This window comes from Neophocaena asiaeorientalis, unplaced genomic scaffold (genome assembly GCF_003031525.2).
Source record: "Neophocaena asiaeorientalis asiaeorientalis breed wild unplaced genomic scaffold, Neophocaena_asiaeorientalis_V1.1 scaffold379, whole genome shotgun sequence".
Taxonomy (NCBI): Eukaryota; Metazoa; Chordata; class Mammalia; order Artiodactyla; family Phocoenidae; genus Neophocaena; species Neophocaena asiaeorientalis.
This window is the reverse complement of record NW_020172145.1, coordinates 470,262-483,895: the sequence shown is the minus strand read 5'-3', so window position 1 is coordinate 483,895 and position 13,634 is coordinate 470,262. Positions and strand designations below refer to the sequence as shown.

The following is a 13,634-nucleotide window of genomic DNA, read 5'->3' as shown; positions in this document are numbered from 1 at the left end:
TACTGAGCCTGCACTCTAGAGCCCGCGAGAAACAACTACTGAGCCCGTGTGCCACAAATACTGAAGTCCGCATGCCTAGAGTCCATGCTCCGCAACAAGAGAAGCCACCGCAATGAGAAGCCTGCTCACCGCAACAAAGAGGAGTCCCAGCTCACCGCAACCAGAGAAAGCCCGTGCGCAGCAACGAAGACCCAATGCAGCCAAAAACAAATAAATTTATAACAAAACAAAACACAGACTTATTTTACATCTTTCTCTTCTCAATCCCCAAATCCTTGTATTTCCTTATTCTCCACTTTACTTTCTTATAAAAAACCACAAAGATTATCACAGAAAATCCTTAAAGTCTTATACATATGAGAATGTATTTGCACTTTTCGTTATCATACCCTCAAGACAAACAAGAGAGTTAAATTTTAGAATAGTGGTTTTCAAGTATCTTTTAGCTATAGAATTCTTTGACCAAATGAAATCTTGCATGGAAGTTTACCACATAAATCATCTCAAGTAACACAGCTCTGACTGCACTGGGGAGTAGTAAGACCAACAGTACAATTTGATTAAAAAATTCATAGCTTTAGATTAATATATTTTGCTTAAATTCCCTTTTATCTACTGCTTTAATTAAAACTGGTATTGATATTTCAGAAATTATCAACTGTACTTTAGCACTGCAAAATAATAAGCTAATTTCCTTGAAAATATAACAGGAACATTATAAGTTTAATCATGTAAGTAGTAGTAATGAAATTAATTACAAACAATAACCATCTTTATCATATAATCACAAGAAATACCAGTGATGTGCCACTTATTACCTATGCAAGATCAATTATAAATAGGGTAAAGAAAAATTCTGAAAAAAACAGAGGTAAGATGCTAGTTATCACATAAATACTTCAAGATTTACATATAAAAAGCTTGCTTGAAGATAAATTCTCAGTCTCAATATCATAAATTTCTACTTTGAGTTTCAAAATATAATTATTCCATTCAATCTCTTTCAAATGTAGATATTGTTAACAGTTTTCACAATCACTAACTGAGCCTCATAGATCCACATATCTATCCTCCACACACTTTATGCATTCATACCCTAGTACCAGAATAAGATAATCTAAACTCAGAAATTTTCCTACAGAGAGCATCTCATAATAACCAAATAAAAGATGAACATGGGCTTCCCTGGTGGCGCAGTGGTTGAGAGTCCGCCTGCCAATGCAGGGGACACGGGTTCGTGCCCCGGTGTGGGAAGATCCCACATGCCGCGGAGCGGCTGGGCCCGTGAGCCATGGCCGCTGAGCCTGCGCGTCCGGAGCCTGTGCTCCGCAATGGGAGAGGCCACAACAGTGAGAGGCTCGCATACCGCAAAAAAAAAAAAAAAAAAAAAAAAAAAAAAAAAAAAAAAGATGAACATAATGAAACAGACAACCTGGAATTTCTATTTATTTTTGTCTCATTATTGAACAGGAAGTGATGTCTTCACTTTGAGCCTCAATCACTATAGCATAAAAAAGTGTGTCTGCTGCTGCTACAATTTACACGGGTATATGCGTGCGCTTATAGAAATTTCAAACAGAAAAGATCATCTATTTCAATCTTTTTGTTTCACAGATTAAGGATACTGAAGCCCAGAGAAGTTTGTTAGATCTAACTCATTCTGAACTCCATGATTATTTACTACCAACAATGAATCTTAACCATGTTTTTGCCTGATATATCTACTACAGTTAGATGGGAACTAATGTTGTAAAGTATTCCATTTTACAGAGGGCAAGTTACACAAGGAAGCACAAGGAAGGTAACTGATTTTTTGAAGGTCACGTAATGGCCAAGGGTTGGGTATTTTGATGCTTTGAGCAGTCTGCTCCTGTTATAACTTGGCAGTAAAACTACCAATGATGGTGTCATAAAAATGAGTAAACAACAAAGTTGAAACTCAGTGGAATACAAAACTTGGTGGAATCTTTTCAACTTGAATCTTTCAAAATACAAAATACCTTTAGGATCAACACTTAAATCACTTTAGCAATGTATCTTTCAAATTATGCATTCTCAATATTATATACTTTAACTCACAAAGTAAATTTGTTAATATTTAAATTTTTTAAGAGTAATTAAGAATCACAAAGGTTAAGCAAGTCACCTTAGTTTTTACACTAAAAAAGTCAAAGATGACTTTAAGAAATTATTCTTCTAGTCAATCTTTTGCTAAGGAAGTCTAGTTTCTTTCTGTTTTGTTTTTTCCACCTGTTCACGGTACAAAGGTTAAAACAAAGTGAAATAAAATCATATGACATTCTTTTTTTTTTTTAATGGTGTGGCAGAAAGAGAGTACATTCCTTACACACCAGTCTCAGAGACAAAAGAAAAAAGGAAAGGTAAGATCCTATATATTTATAGGTTCAGTGATTACTGTTGAATTTTTTTAAATCATATTTAAACTTGTTAAGTCTATAAAGAAATCTCTGTCTCTAATAAGTGATGAAAGAGAAGAAAATATGATTGTATTTTTCACAAGATCTACCTTAGAAATATAAACCTGGGACATGGCCAAAAAATCTTTCCCAAATAAATTGATAACATAATAAAAATTAATTATTTTTCTTTTGGAAAAAAAAAGGTTTCATCTAACCAATCAAATTTATAAGATCTTTTTATTTTGAACTATGTTAATCACAGAGCATTTTGAAGTGATATTAACTTAAAAACAAATTTGTAAGATGAAAAAAGACTGACTACCAGGCGATAATTGGTGAAACTGTGCAATGACTATCCTACTTAGAGGTTTTTTCTTGATAGTTTCCATTATAAAAGTTTTTAAATTTGAAAAAAAAAGTTCTATAAAATTACAAGAGATAAGTTAATTGTGAATTATTAATACCTTACTCCAAATACATTGAATTCTGGTATAAATATCTAAAATATTTAATGACAAAACTATTACAGTATATACATTTTATTTAACAAAACCAAAATAATTGCAGTATTTTTTTATTTCATGGTATAAAATAGTCATATAAAGTACACGACCAAAAACTTCTCAGAAACTTGTACTTGAAACTGCACTAAGAAGAACATTGTTTCTTTTTTAATATCTACCATTTCCTTTTGTGAAAATCTTTTTTCTGTAATATAGGTTATAGGCTATATAAAAGGGCACTTAATTTTGTAAGATAGTTTTTAAAAAAACGGGTATTCCATTTATTCTCTATTTTTTAATCACTAAATTCAAGCCCACATATCATTTCAAAATAAATATCAAATTGAGAAAAAAATCCAAAGGGAGAAAAAGGCAATAATAGCTGTTTCCTTTTAAATCAACTTTTTAAATAGGGTAAACTGACTCAAGAACAATTTCTGCATAAACTATCGGCTAGTTATTCTGCCAATCTGATGTCTTCAAGATAGCCAATAAAGCTAGCAAATGTTGCTGTCTAAGGATTTGTCTATTTAGTGTTGTGATGGTCAACATCCACCTACCCCATCTTTCAATCTTTCCCCTCTCAAAACATGTACAAATATATGAAAAGCCCCATGGACCTTGCAGCTCAATCAATGCATTTCATAGCTTTAGACCTAATAATGGTTTAGATCTATTGACTGCTTTCTTGTACAGAATCTACCTTAAGCTCTAAGTATATATAGTTTCTAACTCTAAAATTTATCAAATAGAAGGAAAAAAAAAGATTCCTTTTCTAACCCTTACGATTTTATTCACTTTAGCATACTGGAGAAGACAATTATTAGTATAACACAGATGATAAAGATAATAAATACAAGACAATCCTCTGTCTCCATTTTCACAAGTCTCACAGTCCCACCTGACCTCCATTACCTTCTCCGGCTGCTTCTATTCCACATAAACTCTTTAGTTTAGTTAATTTTCTTTGTAGCCTATCTGCTTCCTTTATTCATCCTTATCCTATTTATTTCTTGGGGAAAAAAAAGAAGCTCTTTTCCTTTATCACTGCCCTACCCACATGGGCATCCTACAAAAACATCAGGAAGAATTTCACTACACCATTGAGAAATACTGAAACAAGCCACTGGAGAGGTTGCATACTTATTCCTAGAAATCACTAAATACAGGTAAACTACCTTTTATTTATGATTTAGGGATCTCCTTTTGTAGGCAGTGGTCTGGAATAAGTGATAGCTTGAATTCATTTCTGACTCTAAAAGGGATTCTATTATGATCTACATTCAAATTGTAAAATCTAGGAGAACAGTGGCTTTTTCTTCAAACTTTGATTTAGCCATGTAAAGAAAGAAAGTGGAAAAGGAATAAACATAAACAGATCATCAGATGGAAGGCAATGAGGAAGTTAACTAGAACAGACCAATACTCGCATAACAATAAATTCCTCATTGCTAATGCAGCAACAGACTTTAGTAACTTGAAATGAATCTTGCTCACCGAGTAGTTTCTTACCTCCTGCTCTCGTGGAATAAATTTTCCTAAAAAATCATAAGCAACTAATTGTAACAAGTGCAATAAGAAGGCTCAAAAGACTAAATTTTAACCACTAAGGATGATAGTAACAGGACATATTCATATCATTTCAAACAGATCATTTGTTTGCAGCAGTTTCTTATTTATTTTTTATTTATTTATTTTTGATGTGGACCATTTTTTAAAGTCTTTATTGAATTTGTTACAATATTGCTGCTGTTTTCTGTTTTGGTATTTTGGCTGCAAGGCATGTGGAATCTTAGCACCCTGACCAGGGATTGAACCTGCACTCCCCTGCATTGGAAGGCCAAGTCTTAACCACAGGACCGCCAGGGAAGTCCCTATTTATTTATTTTTGAATAGATCTTTTTAAAATTAATTTTTATTGGAGAATAGTTGCTTTATGCAGCAGTTTCTAATGTTGATTTTAACAAAACAGAAATAAAAATAAGAAATATCAAGGTCATGAATAAAATGACTAAATGGAAAGTACTTATAGTAAGAAGAATTACTGAAATAAATGGCAATTTCCAGTTAAACATGGCATGTTGAATGTACCCACTAACTTTGACTCCTGTCCAAAACCCTACTAAAATGAAAATAAAAGGTAATTTGAAGTATATAAACTCATAAAGACAAAAAGAATGGAAGAGGAAACAACAGCAATAAAATCTAGAAACTAGAAAGCTAAAAGTTAAGGGCAAACTGACTGGGAAAGCAAAATTCTCCCAAGCCAGCAGTGGGGAAAGCTTAGAAGCCACTTGATTTACACTGCAGAATCCCTAGACGGCCCAGAGATTGGCAGTACCAAATATTCTAGAAGTAGAAAAGGAGGGGCTGAAACATAGTTGAAAGTCTTTCTCCCTGACACTGCCCAGCCAGGTAAAGGCCCTCTCCTACCTAAGCAGAAAAATAAGGCTTCTGTTTTTTTGCTCTGGGGAAAATAAAACAAACAGAATCTGGGCACTAGGCACAAGTGACTGCAGGGACGTTATGCCAAAAGCAGGGAGAGTAAGTTAAAGTTTACATACTAATTACTGAGGTAAACTCAACTTTTCCACTACTGAGCTCTCAGAATGCTGGCTACTTGGCCTCACCTTTTCAGGCAGATTAAAAATGTCATTTTGGGGAATCCAAGCAGCCCAAGAGAAACAATCTAAAGATAATGACATTTAGGTATTCCCCCAAAAAACAGTCCATTAAGGTCACTCTACAGTAAGATCTAAAGTTAATAAGAACTGGGAATTCCCTGGTGGTCCAGTGGTTAGGACTCCACGCTTCCACTGCAGGCGGCACGGGTTCGATCCCTGGTCAGGGAACTAAGACCCCAAAGGCCATGCGGTGTGGCCAAAAAATAATAGCGAAGTTAATAAGAACCACACAAACGCACAGTTTCCCATCAGCTTTTTCGTTTCCCACTCTTATATGTAAGTCCTAAACCAAATATTAACAGATACACAAAGTTCAAAAGAAAACCTCTAACATAAAGGATACTTATAAAAATAAACTGGAAAAGCACAACTTGAGGGTACAAAGGCTATTCAAGGAAAAAGAAAACAAGAGATACAAGAAAAAACAAGGAAAAAATATATTCATACCACAGTATACTACAAAAGAAATTTTCAGAGAACAAAAAGAGCTTAGAATTAAGAAGATGACAGGAAAAAGAAAACGTTAACAGAAGAGTTTGACGATAAAGTTCCAGAAAGCAGAGCAAAAACACACAGAGATGAAATGTGGAAGAGTAAACATAAAAAATTAGAAAATCATACCAGGAGATCCAACACCTAATTAAAGGGGTTCTAGAAACAGAAGTGAGGTTTTTCTTTTTTAATGAGGAAGAAAATTATCAATACCATCAGTCAAATAATTCAGAAAATTTCCCACTGTTTCCAGATTGAAAGTGCCCACCAACTGCCCAGTTTCATGAATGAAAACAGACTCTCAAAAGGATCATGAAATTTCAGAATATCCATATTAAGCCTATATTGTACAACTCAGAGAATATAGCCAATGTTCTATAATAACTATAAATGGAGTATAACCTTTAAAAATTGTGAATCACTATACTGTACACCTCTAACTATACAATACTTTAGAGCAAAGAAAAAGCTTTGGGGTTAAGAAACGGCAAGTTACATAAAAGGATAAAGAATTAGAACGGCACAGCATCACAGTTCTTAACAGTAATACAGTCATGGTTGGTTGAACCCACAGATGGAAAACCCATGGATACGAAAGGTCCACTGTATTCATTATATTGCACCATTTTATGTAAGGGACTTGAACATCTACAGATTTGGTATCTGTAGGGACTCCTGAAAGCAATCCCCTGCTGATACTGAGGGACGACTATACTAGAAACCCAAAGACAATGGGGCAATGCCATCAACCTTTTGAGGGAAGATGATTTCCTACTTAGAGTTCTACTTCTAGCCAAAATATCTTTCACGGTCTAAAAAAATTCTCTTCTATGGACCTTCTCAGGAAGCTCCTGCAGGAAGCTCCATGGAAAAAAGGCAGTAATCCAAGACAGGCCATTCTAGAAAACAGGAATCCAGTAACAAGGGCAAAAGGGAGTCTCTACAATGAGGGTGGAAGGAGAGTGGAAGTCAACGGCTGTGTAGAGGGCCTAGTGATCAGCTCATCTAGATCAGAGCATGGCAGCAGGCTCTAAGAGAGACTTCTTCAAGCAACTGAAACAAATTAAACTATCTAATATACATAAACTATTGATAGATTTGCTAGGGAGAGTTTGGGTATAAATTAATGAGGAAAAAAAAAAAACCCTAAGCACATGAAAAGAAAACCAGGACAATTAATTAGAGGAAAAACAGTGTGCAGGAACAGAATAATAATCCTGTTAACAGGGCTCAGTCATTGACAGCTTTATACATTCCTGATAGTATAAACACTGAGTACCCATCTAACCAAAATTACAAGTGACTATGCTCGGAGAGTAAAGAGACAGTAAGTATATATTTGATGCATTGAAGATGAAGGTAGGGAGTGTTTGAAAGAAAGCTGAGGACTCTCATCTCCCGAAGTGTTAAGTCAAAGGATAATATCAATAGATAATGCCTAAAACTGAAAAATCAAGAAGTAGCAATATAAGCATATACTTAAACGTGTATATATACATAAATATATATCCTTCTGGACTTGCTTTTGTGCACATATATTAAAATTTTAAAATGTACAACCACTTCAATTGTTTTAAAGTTCCTTTCACTAGATCTAGGAACTAAAGAGACACCCTGAAAATTACTGTCTTTCATTCTCCCCAGGAGCTTTCCAGTTTTTTAAGATTAGAGTGCAGGGAGGGTGAAGGGATATTTACTTGTTTCATATTTTATATATTTTAAGAAAAAATAGATTTAAAAGGAGAAAAATAGAAATCAAAATGTCCTAAAAAATCTCTAATGTTCTAGTCTCCTAATGAGATATAAATACTCTCTTTTCTGTCAGGCTTGCAATATGAAAATCACAAGCATCACAATCTTGTTTTGGCCACTCTCCATGCTATTGTTATCAGACAAAAGCCAGACGTCTAAAATCGTAAGTTTTTACAATCAAGCTAGTGAAAATATTCTCAAAGGTACACTTTGTGTAGATTTAGTAAAATACTGAAGGTAATAAAAGAAGAAAAAAATTAAGCTATCAAAACAAACTCTTTAGTTAGCTGTGTATATTCAAAACATGTGATCTCTGAGCCAGATTCTAATTTGACAAAAGCAGTCTTCATTTTTTAAAAAACTGAGTTCTTTAAAAGCTGACTAAAGGAGAAATACGTAAAATTTCACTACAAAACCGTAGATTAGTTAAGACATAAAAAACACACTTTAAAATGTAGGAAACGTTTAAAAAAACCACATATTTATGAGGGAAATTGCTGTTGTTACATTATTATTATTATTGGGGGACATTTCAACTACAAAAACAGTCAAAACAAGAACTATTTCTTTGGATTTATATCCACATAAGGAAAGCACTTCTTCCTGTTGCCTGACTCTTTAAACTCAACACATGGCTCAATTTCTGTTACAAGATATTTTCTTTTAAAACACCAAATTTTGAGCTGTTAACCCTATAGAGGTATATATTGAATATTGTTTCTTAATTATTTAATAGTCCTAGATGTAGTGCTGGTAGCTCTGATTTTTAAAAATTACATTTTTACATTATTTTCTCATTATAAATGTCAATCTTGCACACTGAAATACTAAATAACAGAATTATTATTTACCATTTATTTCCACATATATAAATGGCAATATACCAATATTTTCTTTCTGTAATGATTATTTAATAACAGTTGGAAGATACTTGTATGACAAACTACAATCTCCTTCCTCAATTATATATATCAGAATTCCTTAATCTTCAACATTCCATCCCAATTAAAAAAAAAGTATTTGCTTTACCTTTTTCATATTTTAATATAAAAAGATTAGATAGTAGGGCTTCCCTGGTGGCGCAGTGGTTGGGAGTCTGCCTGCCGATGCGGGGGGCCCCGGGTTCGTGCCCCGGTCCAGGAGATTCCCGCGTGCCGCGGAGCGGCTGCGCCCGTGGGCCATGGCCACTGGGCCTGCGCGTCGGGAGCCTGTGCTCTGCGACGGGAGAGGCCCACGTGCCGCAAAAAAAAAAAAAAAAAAAAAAGATTAGATAGTAGATTTTTTTCTAAAAGTATTTCCTTCTAATGTCTAATTGCCTGCATATGAAAATTTGGTTAATTCTACTAGCATTTTTCCTTATTAATGCATTTCTAATTTTCTTTTTAGGAAGTCAAATGTAATTTCACTGCAAAGAATTATGCTTTGATTCCAGCAAATATCAATAAAAATGTTACTATACTTGACCTCAGTTATAACCAAATTACTCTGAATGTTACAGATACAAGAGTTCTACAGACGTATTTTTTACTCACCGAGCTCTATTTGATTGAGAACAATGTCGTTATCCTACATAATAATAGTTTTGGTAAACTCTCCAATCTAGAAATTTTAAATATCTGTAGAAACTCCATCCACATAATTCAACAGGGTGCCTTTACAGGCTTAGATAAACTAAAACAGTTATATCTCTGCCAAAACAAAATAGTTCAACTGAATCATGATATATTTGTGCCTCTAAAAAGCCTGATACTATTGAATCTGCAAGGCAATTTGATAAGCTATCTTGATGTACCACAACTGTTTCATCTGGAATTCATAATTTTATACGGAAATCCGTGGAACTGCTCTTGTAGTCTACTGAATTTGCAAAACTGGTTGAACACATCGAATGTGACACTAGGTAAGCAATCATAATTTAAATTAGTCAAAACCAAAATGTGATTGATTTTGGATTGTTCTACCCCAGAAAAGTCTCTTGTTTCATGTCTAAAAGAAAAGGAAACCTCCTGTTTAAGGGAAACAAGAAGAAACACTGAAAAGCAATTGCTGAGTACAAGCTCTCCCTCTGCCTCTCCAGAAAAAAAGAAAAAGAAGAAAAGAAAATTAAATGTTCTATATATATGAGATGAAATTGTCACTTTGTATACTAAGTTTGCAGTTTCAATATATAAGACTAATTTTTAAAAGCACTTCCTTTTCTTAGGAGAGCTTGTCAGAGAGTAGGTGAAAACAGGTGCCCCACTTTCTAAACTACATGCCATGTTCCAGATGTTCACCATAATCTAAATCATAACATTTTTACATTACTAACACAGACAAACTAAACACTAAACAGATACTGCACTTAAGCTACATTTATAACATAAACAGAAATGGGCATTTAGCTTGTTGTGTTGCTAGGCAAATACAACAGTTTCTTTTTTATAATATATTTAATGATGACAGGTAAATATGTCAAAAAATTCTAGATAAAAAATTATAAAATGCTGTTAACCATAATAATTTATTAACCATAATAATATTATTTTCCATAATAAATCTTATTCTTTCTAATTTCCTAGAAAATGAGAACATCACCATGTGCAGCTATCCGGATACACTGAAGTGCTACAATATCAAAACAGTACCTTACAAGGCTGAATGCTACTCAAAATTTCCTTCATCTATAACTGAAGATCTTTACATTCATTTTCAGTCCATTAGCAATTCAACATTTAATAGTTTTTTGAACAACTTAACAAAAAATTCAGGTAATGTACTGGTTTTGAATAATAATATTGCTGAGGATAGCATACCAAATAAACCGAGATAGTTCTCATTATTTTTTGGTATTTTAAATTTCTAGAAACTATGTAAAAGAACAATTCCTCCACCCAAGAAAAGACCGACAAAACACTGGGTTTCTAAAGTAGGCTCTGCTAGCTATCAGTCAAATGCCGTTATGCAAATTATTGATATTTAACGTCTCTGAGCCTTGGTATTAACTAGTTAAGTCACAATTCTTAACAGGTATAAATCAATAATGTTCCTAGGTGAATGGATAAACAATACCTGCAAAGACAGGTAGATATTTTGAAAAAAGGTATTCTTTCACCACACTATGAAATATCTTTATTTTTGGCAGTTTTAGTAACTTTTGCTTAAAGAAGATTATGTACATTTATTTCTAATACCAATATTGGGGAGTTATTAGGACATGTAATTATGATTATTTTATTTTTGTCAATTTAACAAAACTACCCCCACCCTCTCTTTCTCGGTATTCCATTTAAGAACGTGAATCTCAAGGAAAAAGCTGGACTTTTCTTGTCAGTGTTGTAGTCACTGTACTGATGACTTCACTCCTCATTTCAATTGCTATCAAATGTCCAGTATGGTATAATTTTCTGCTTAGTTACAATCATCATCGCCTGGAAGAGCATGAAGCAGAAACCTATGAAGATAGTTTTACCAGAAATCCAAGTCCTCCTCCACAGATATCAGACACAAGCTCTGAAGAAACTATAGTAATATTTGAACAACTACATCAATTTGTGGTAGATGATGATGGGTTTATTGAAGACAAATACATAGATACTCATGAATTACGTGAAGAAAATTAATTTCTTTCAATGTTTGATTCTTTAAAAAATGTTAACAGCTCACTCACAGTTTAGACATGGAGATTTTGATACATGACATACTGAACTATAGCTAGTAGATCATCATATTAATTGCAACACACATATATATCATAAAATTATGCTCTTCTCATTGGCATTGTGCAAGTAGGTCCAAATACAGTAACTGCCACTCCTTGTTAGCTAACAGTTAAAATACTAGCATTACTATTCTCAGCAGTATTCAGGGGACCATACATAACAGTAGGAAAAGGCCTAAAGTATTCACTAATTAAAATGAACAGATTTTCATATTAGTCAGATATGTGATGTAATACATATTAAAGTTTTACTGATTGGAATCAGTAAAGAAATAAAGATTTTGGAATTTTATCACAAGTCAAAGTGAAGAACAACAGAGATAGTTTAAACTGACAACATGCTAAGGTTGATTTTATGCCCATAGAATGAATTCATGGAATTGGAAGATGCTTTTTAAATTTTTTTAAATGTTTCCTGAATTGGCACAACAAATTTCTGAAAATTTAGTAGCGATTTAAAGCACAGGTTCAATGTCCAGGCACAATCTCTTGATTTTCGTTACAAAGAAAGACTGTCATCAAAATGTATGACTGTCACAATTGAATAATATGGTGGCTTCCAAAGTGGGAATCATCTATGAATCTTGTTTTTTAAAATACCTATTTCTGCCTCTCTTTAGATTTTTATTCAAATGCTTCTGTGCTGTGGCTGAGGAATCTTCAGTTGGTCCGTGGTCAGTTCTTTGGGATGCTGTAGATAGAGCAATGTTTCCCAAATTGTCTTCTAGAACATTAACTTCCAGAGAGACATTCAGAAGTATTTACAGGATGGGGGATTAAAAGGTACATGGAAAAACTACTATAGAACTACTAGGAAATACTGGGTTTAAACAAAGTCAAACAAGTTTCTTTACTATAGGACCTACCCAAGGCTTTACTAAACTGCTCTCTGCTCTTCAAGAGCGAAATATTAAGAATTTGCCAAACTTCCTTGACAACAAAACCTTTTCTTTGATGTATGGCTGCTAATACCTCATAGGACAATAATGGTCCGAAGAATACTGGCCTTGAGACTATTATAGGAAGAGTCTAAAGTGAATTATTTGCCAATTCCTTATAATCCATTGGCTACAATCATAATTTTAACAACTTAATGCAAATAGTGGCATTAAAAACTGTAACAAAATCTATCATTTTTACCTTCCATACGTGAGGAAATTTAGTATACAGTATTCATATCTTTTAGAGAAAGGAATATCTCTAAAACACTGAAATATATTTATGGATTAAATAATATGGGGTTTTAAATTTTCTTCATCACTATACAGGGAAGGGAACAGTGTCTAGTGGTCTGGATGGAGCAGGGTTGGATAAAAGCTGATGGAGATGGGTGCATAGGAGTATAATACACTATTTAATTTTTGGGTATGTTCAAATTTCTCTATAACATAAAGTTTTTAACACATGTACATACCTGATAATTTCTTAGAAAAAAGAGACTAAAAATAATGTAGGTGTACATTATATCCTAAAAATAGTCATTTTTAAGGTTATATCAATAGTAAATTCAGTTCAAATGTCTACTGAGGAAAATAAAAACTGTTTTGGATGATATACCCTGTGAAATAAAAGAACTGACTCATTTGTAATGCGTATTTGTATTTATAGGAACATGTTTTCAATAAAATATATAAATGTTTTAAGTGTAATATTTCCTAACAGATAATGTAAATTATACGTTATGGTTTTCAATCTCAATTATAAGAGTGAGATAACTTTAAAAATATAAGGCATCTTTTTCTAAATAATCTATCATTTTACCAAAATATCATTTCTTAATTTGAGGCAAATATTCATATTTGAGAAATGTAGTAAAATGAAATATAATTATGAATGAGCAAAAACTACCTTTCATCTCTTACATTCAAAAGCCTCTTATAATTAAATATTGGGTATTCAATAGATATCTGACTAAACAAAGAAAAATAAATGGGTTTAAAATTATAATTTCATATATTTTTAAAGGATAAATGATTTTAGCTAACACCAAACTAGAAAACTGTAGACATTAGAATTGGAAGAGAATCATTAGCTCAAGCAGGCACATGAAACTGAATTAAAGCCACAGGTGTCATAGTAACAT

At 33.2% G+C, this 13,634-nt stretch overlaps 2 protein-coding genes across 4 annotated transcripts in view; one reads left to right on the top strand and one right to left on the bottom strand.

Annotated features, from left to right (window-relative positions):
* IFT74 (intraflagellar transport 74) overlaps window positions 1-13,634 on the bottom strand; it is a 90,311-nt gene that overhangs the window by 51,345 nt on the left and 25,332 nt on the right. The gene's annotated exons all lie outside the window — the stretch shown is intronic.
* On the top strand, window positions 2,335-13,184 carry LRRC19 (leucine rich repeat containing 19). Its single transcript, XM_024754767.1, has 5 exons — window positions 2,335-2,381; window positions 7,925-8,014; window positions 9,238-9,751; window positions 10,413-10,601; window positions 11,125-13,184. The coding sequence occupies exons 2-5, from the start codon at window positions 7,934-7,936 to the stop codon at window positions 11,451-11,453; spliced, it is 1,113 nt and encodes a 370-aa protein (XP_024610535.1). The 5' UTR covers window positions 2,335-2,381; window positions 7,925-7,933; the 3' UTR covers window positions 11,454-13,184.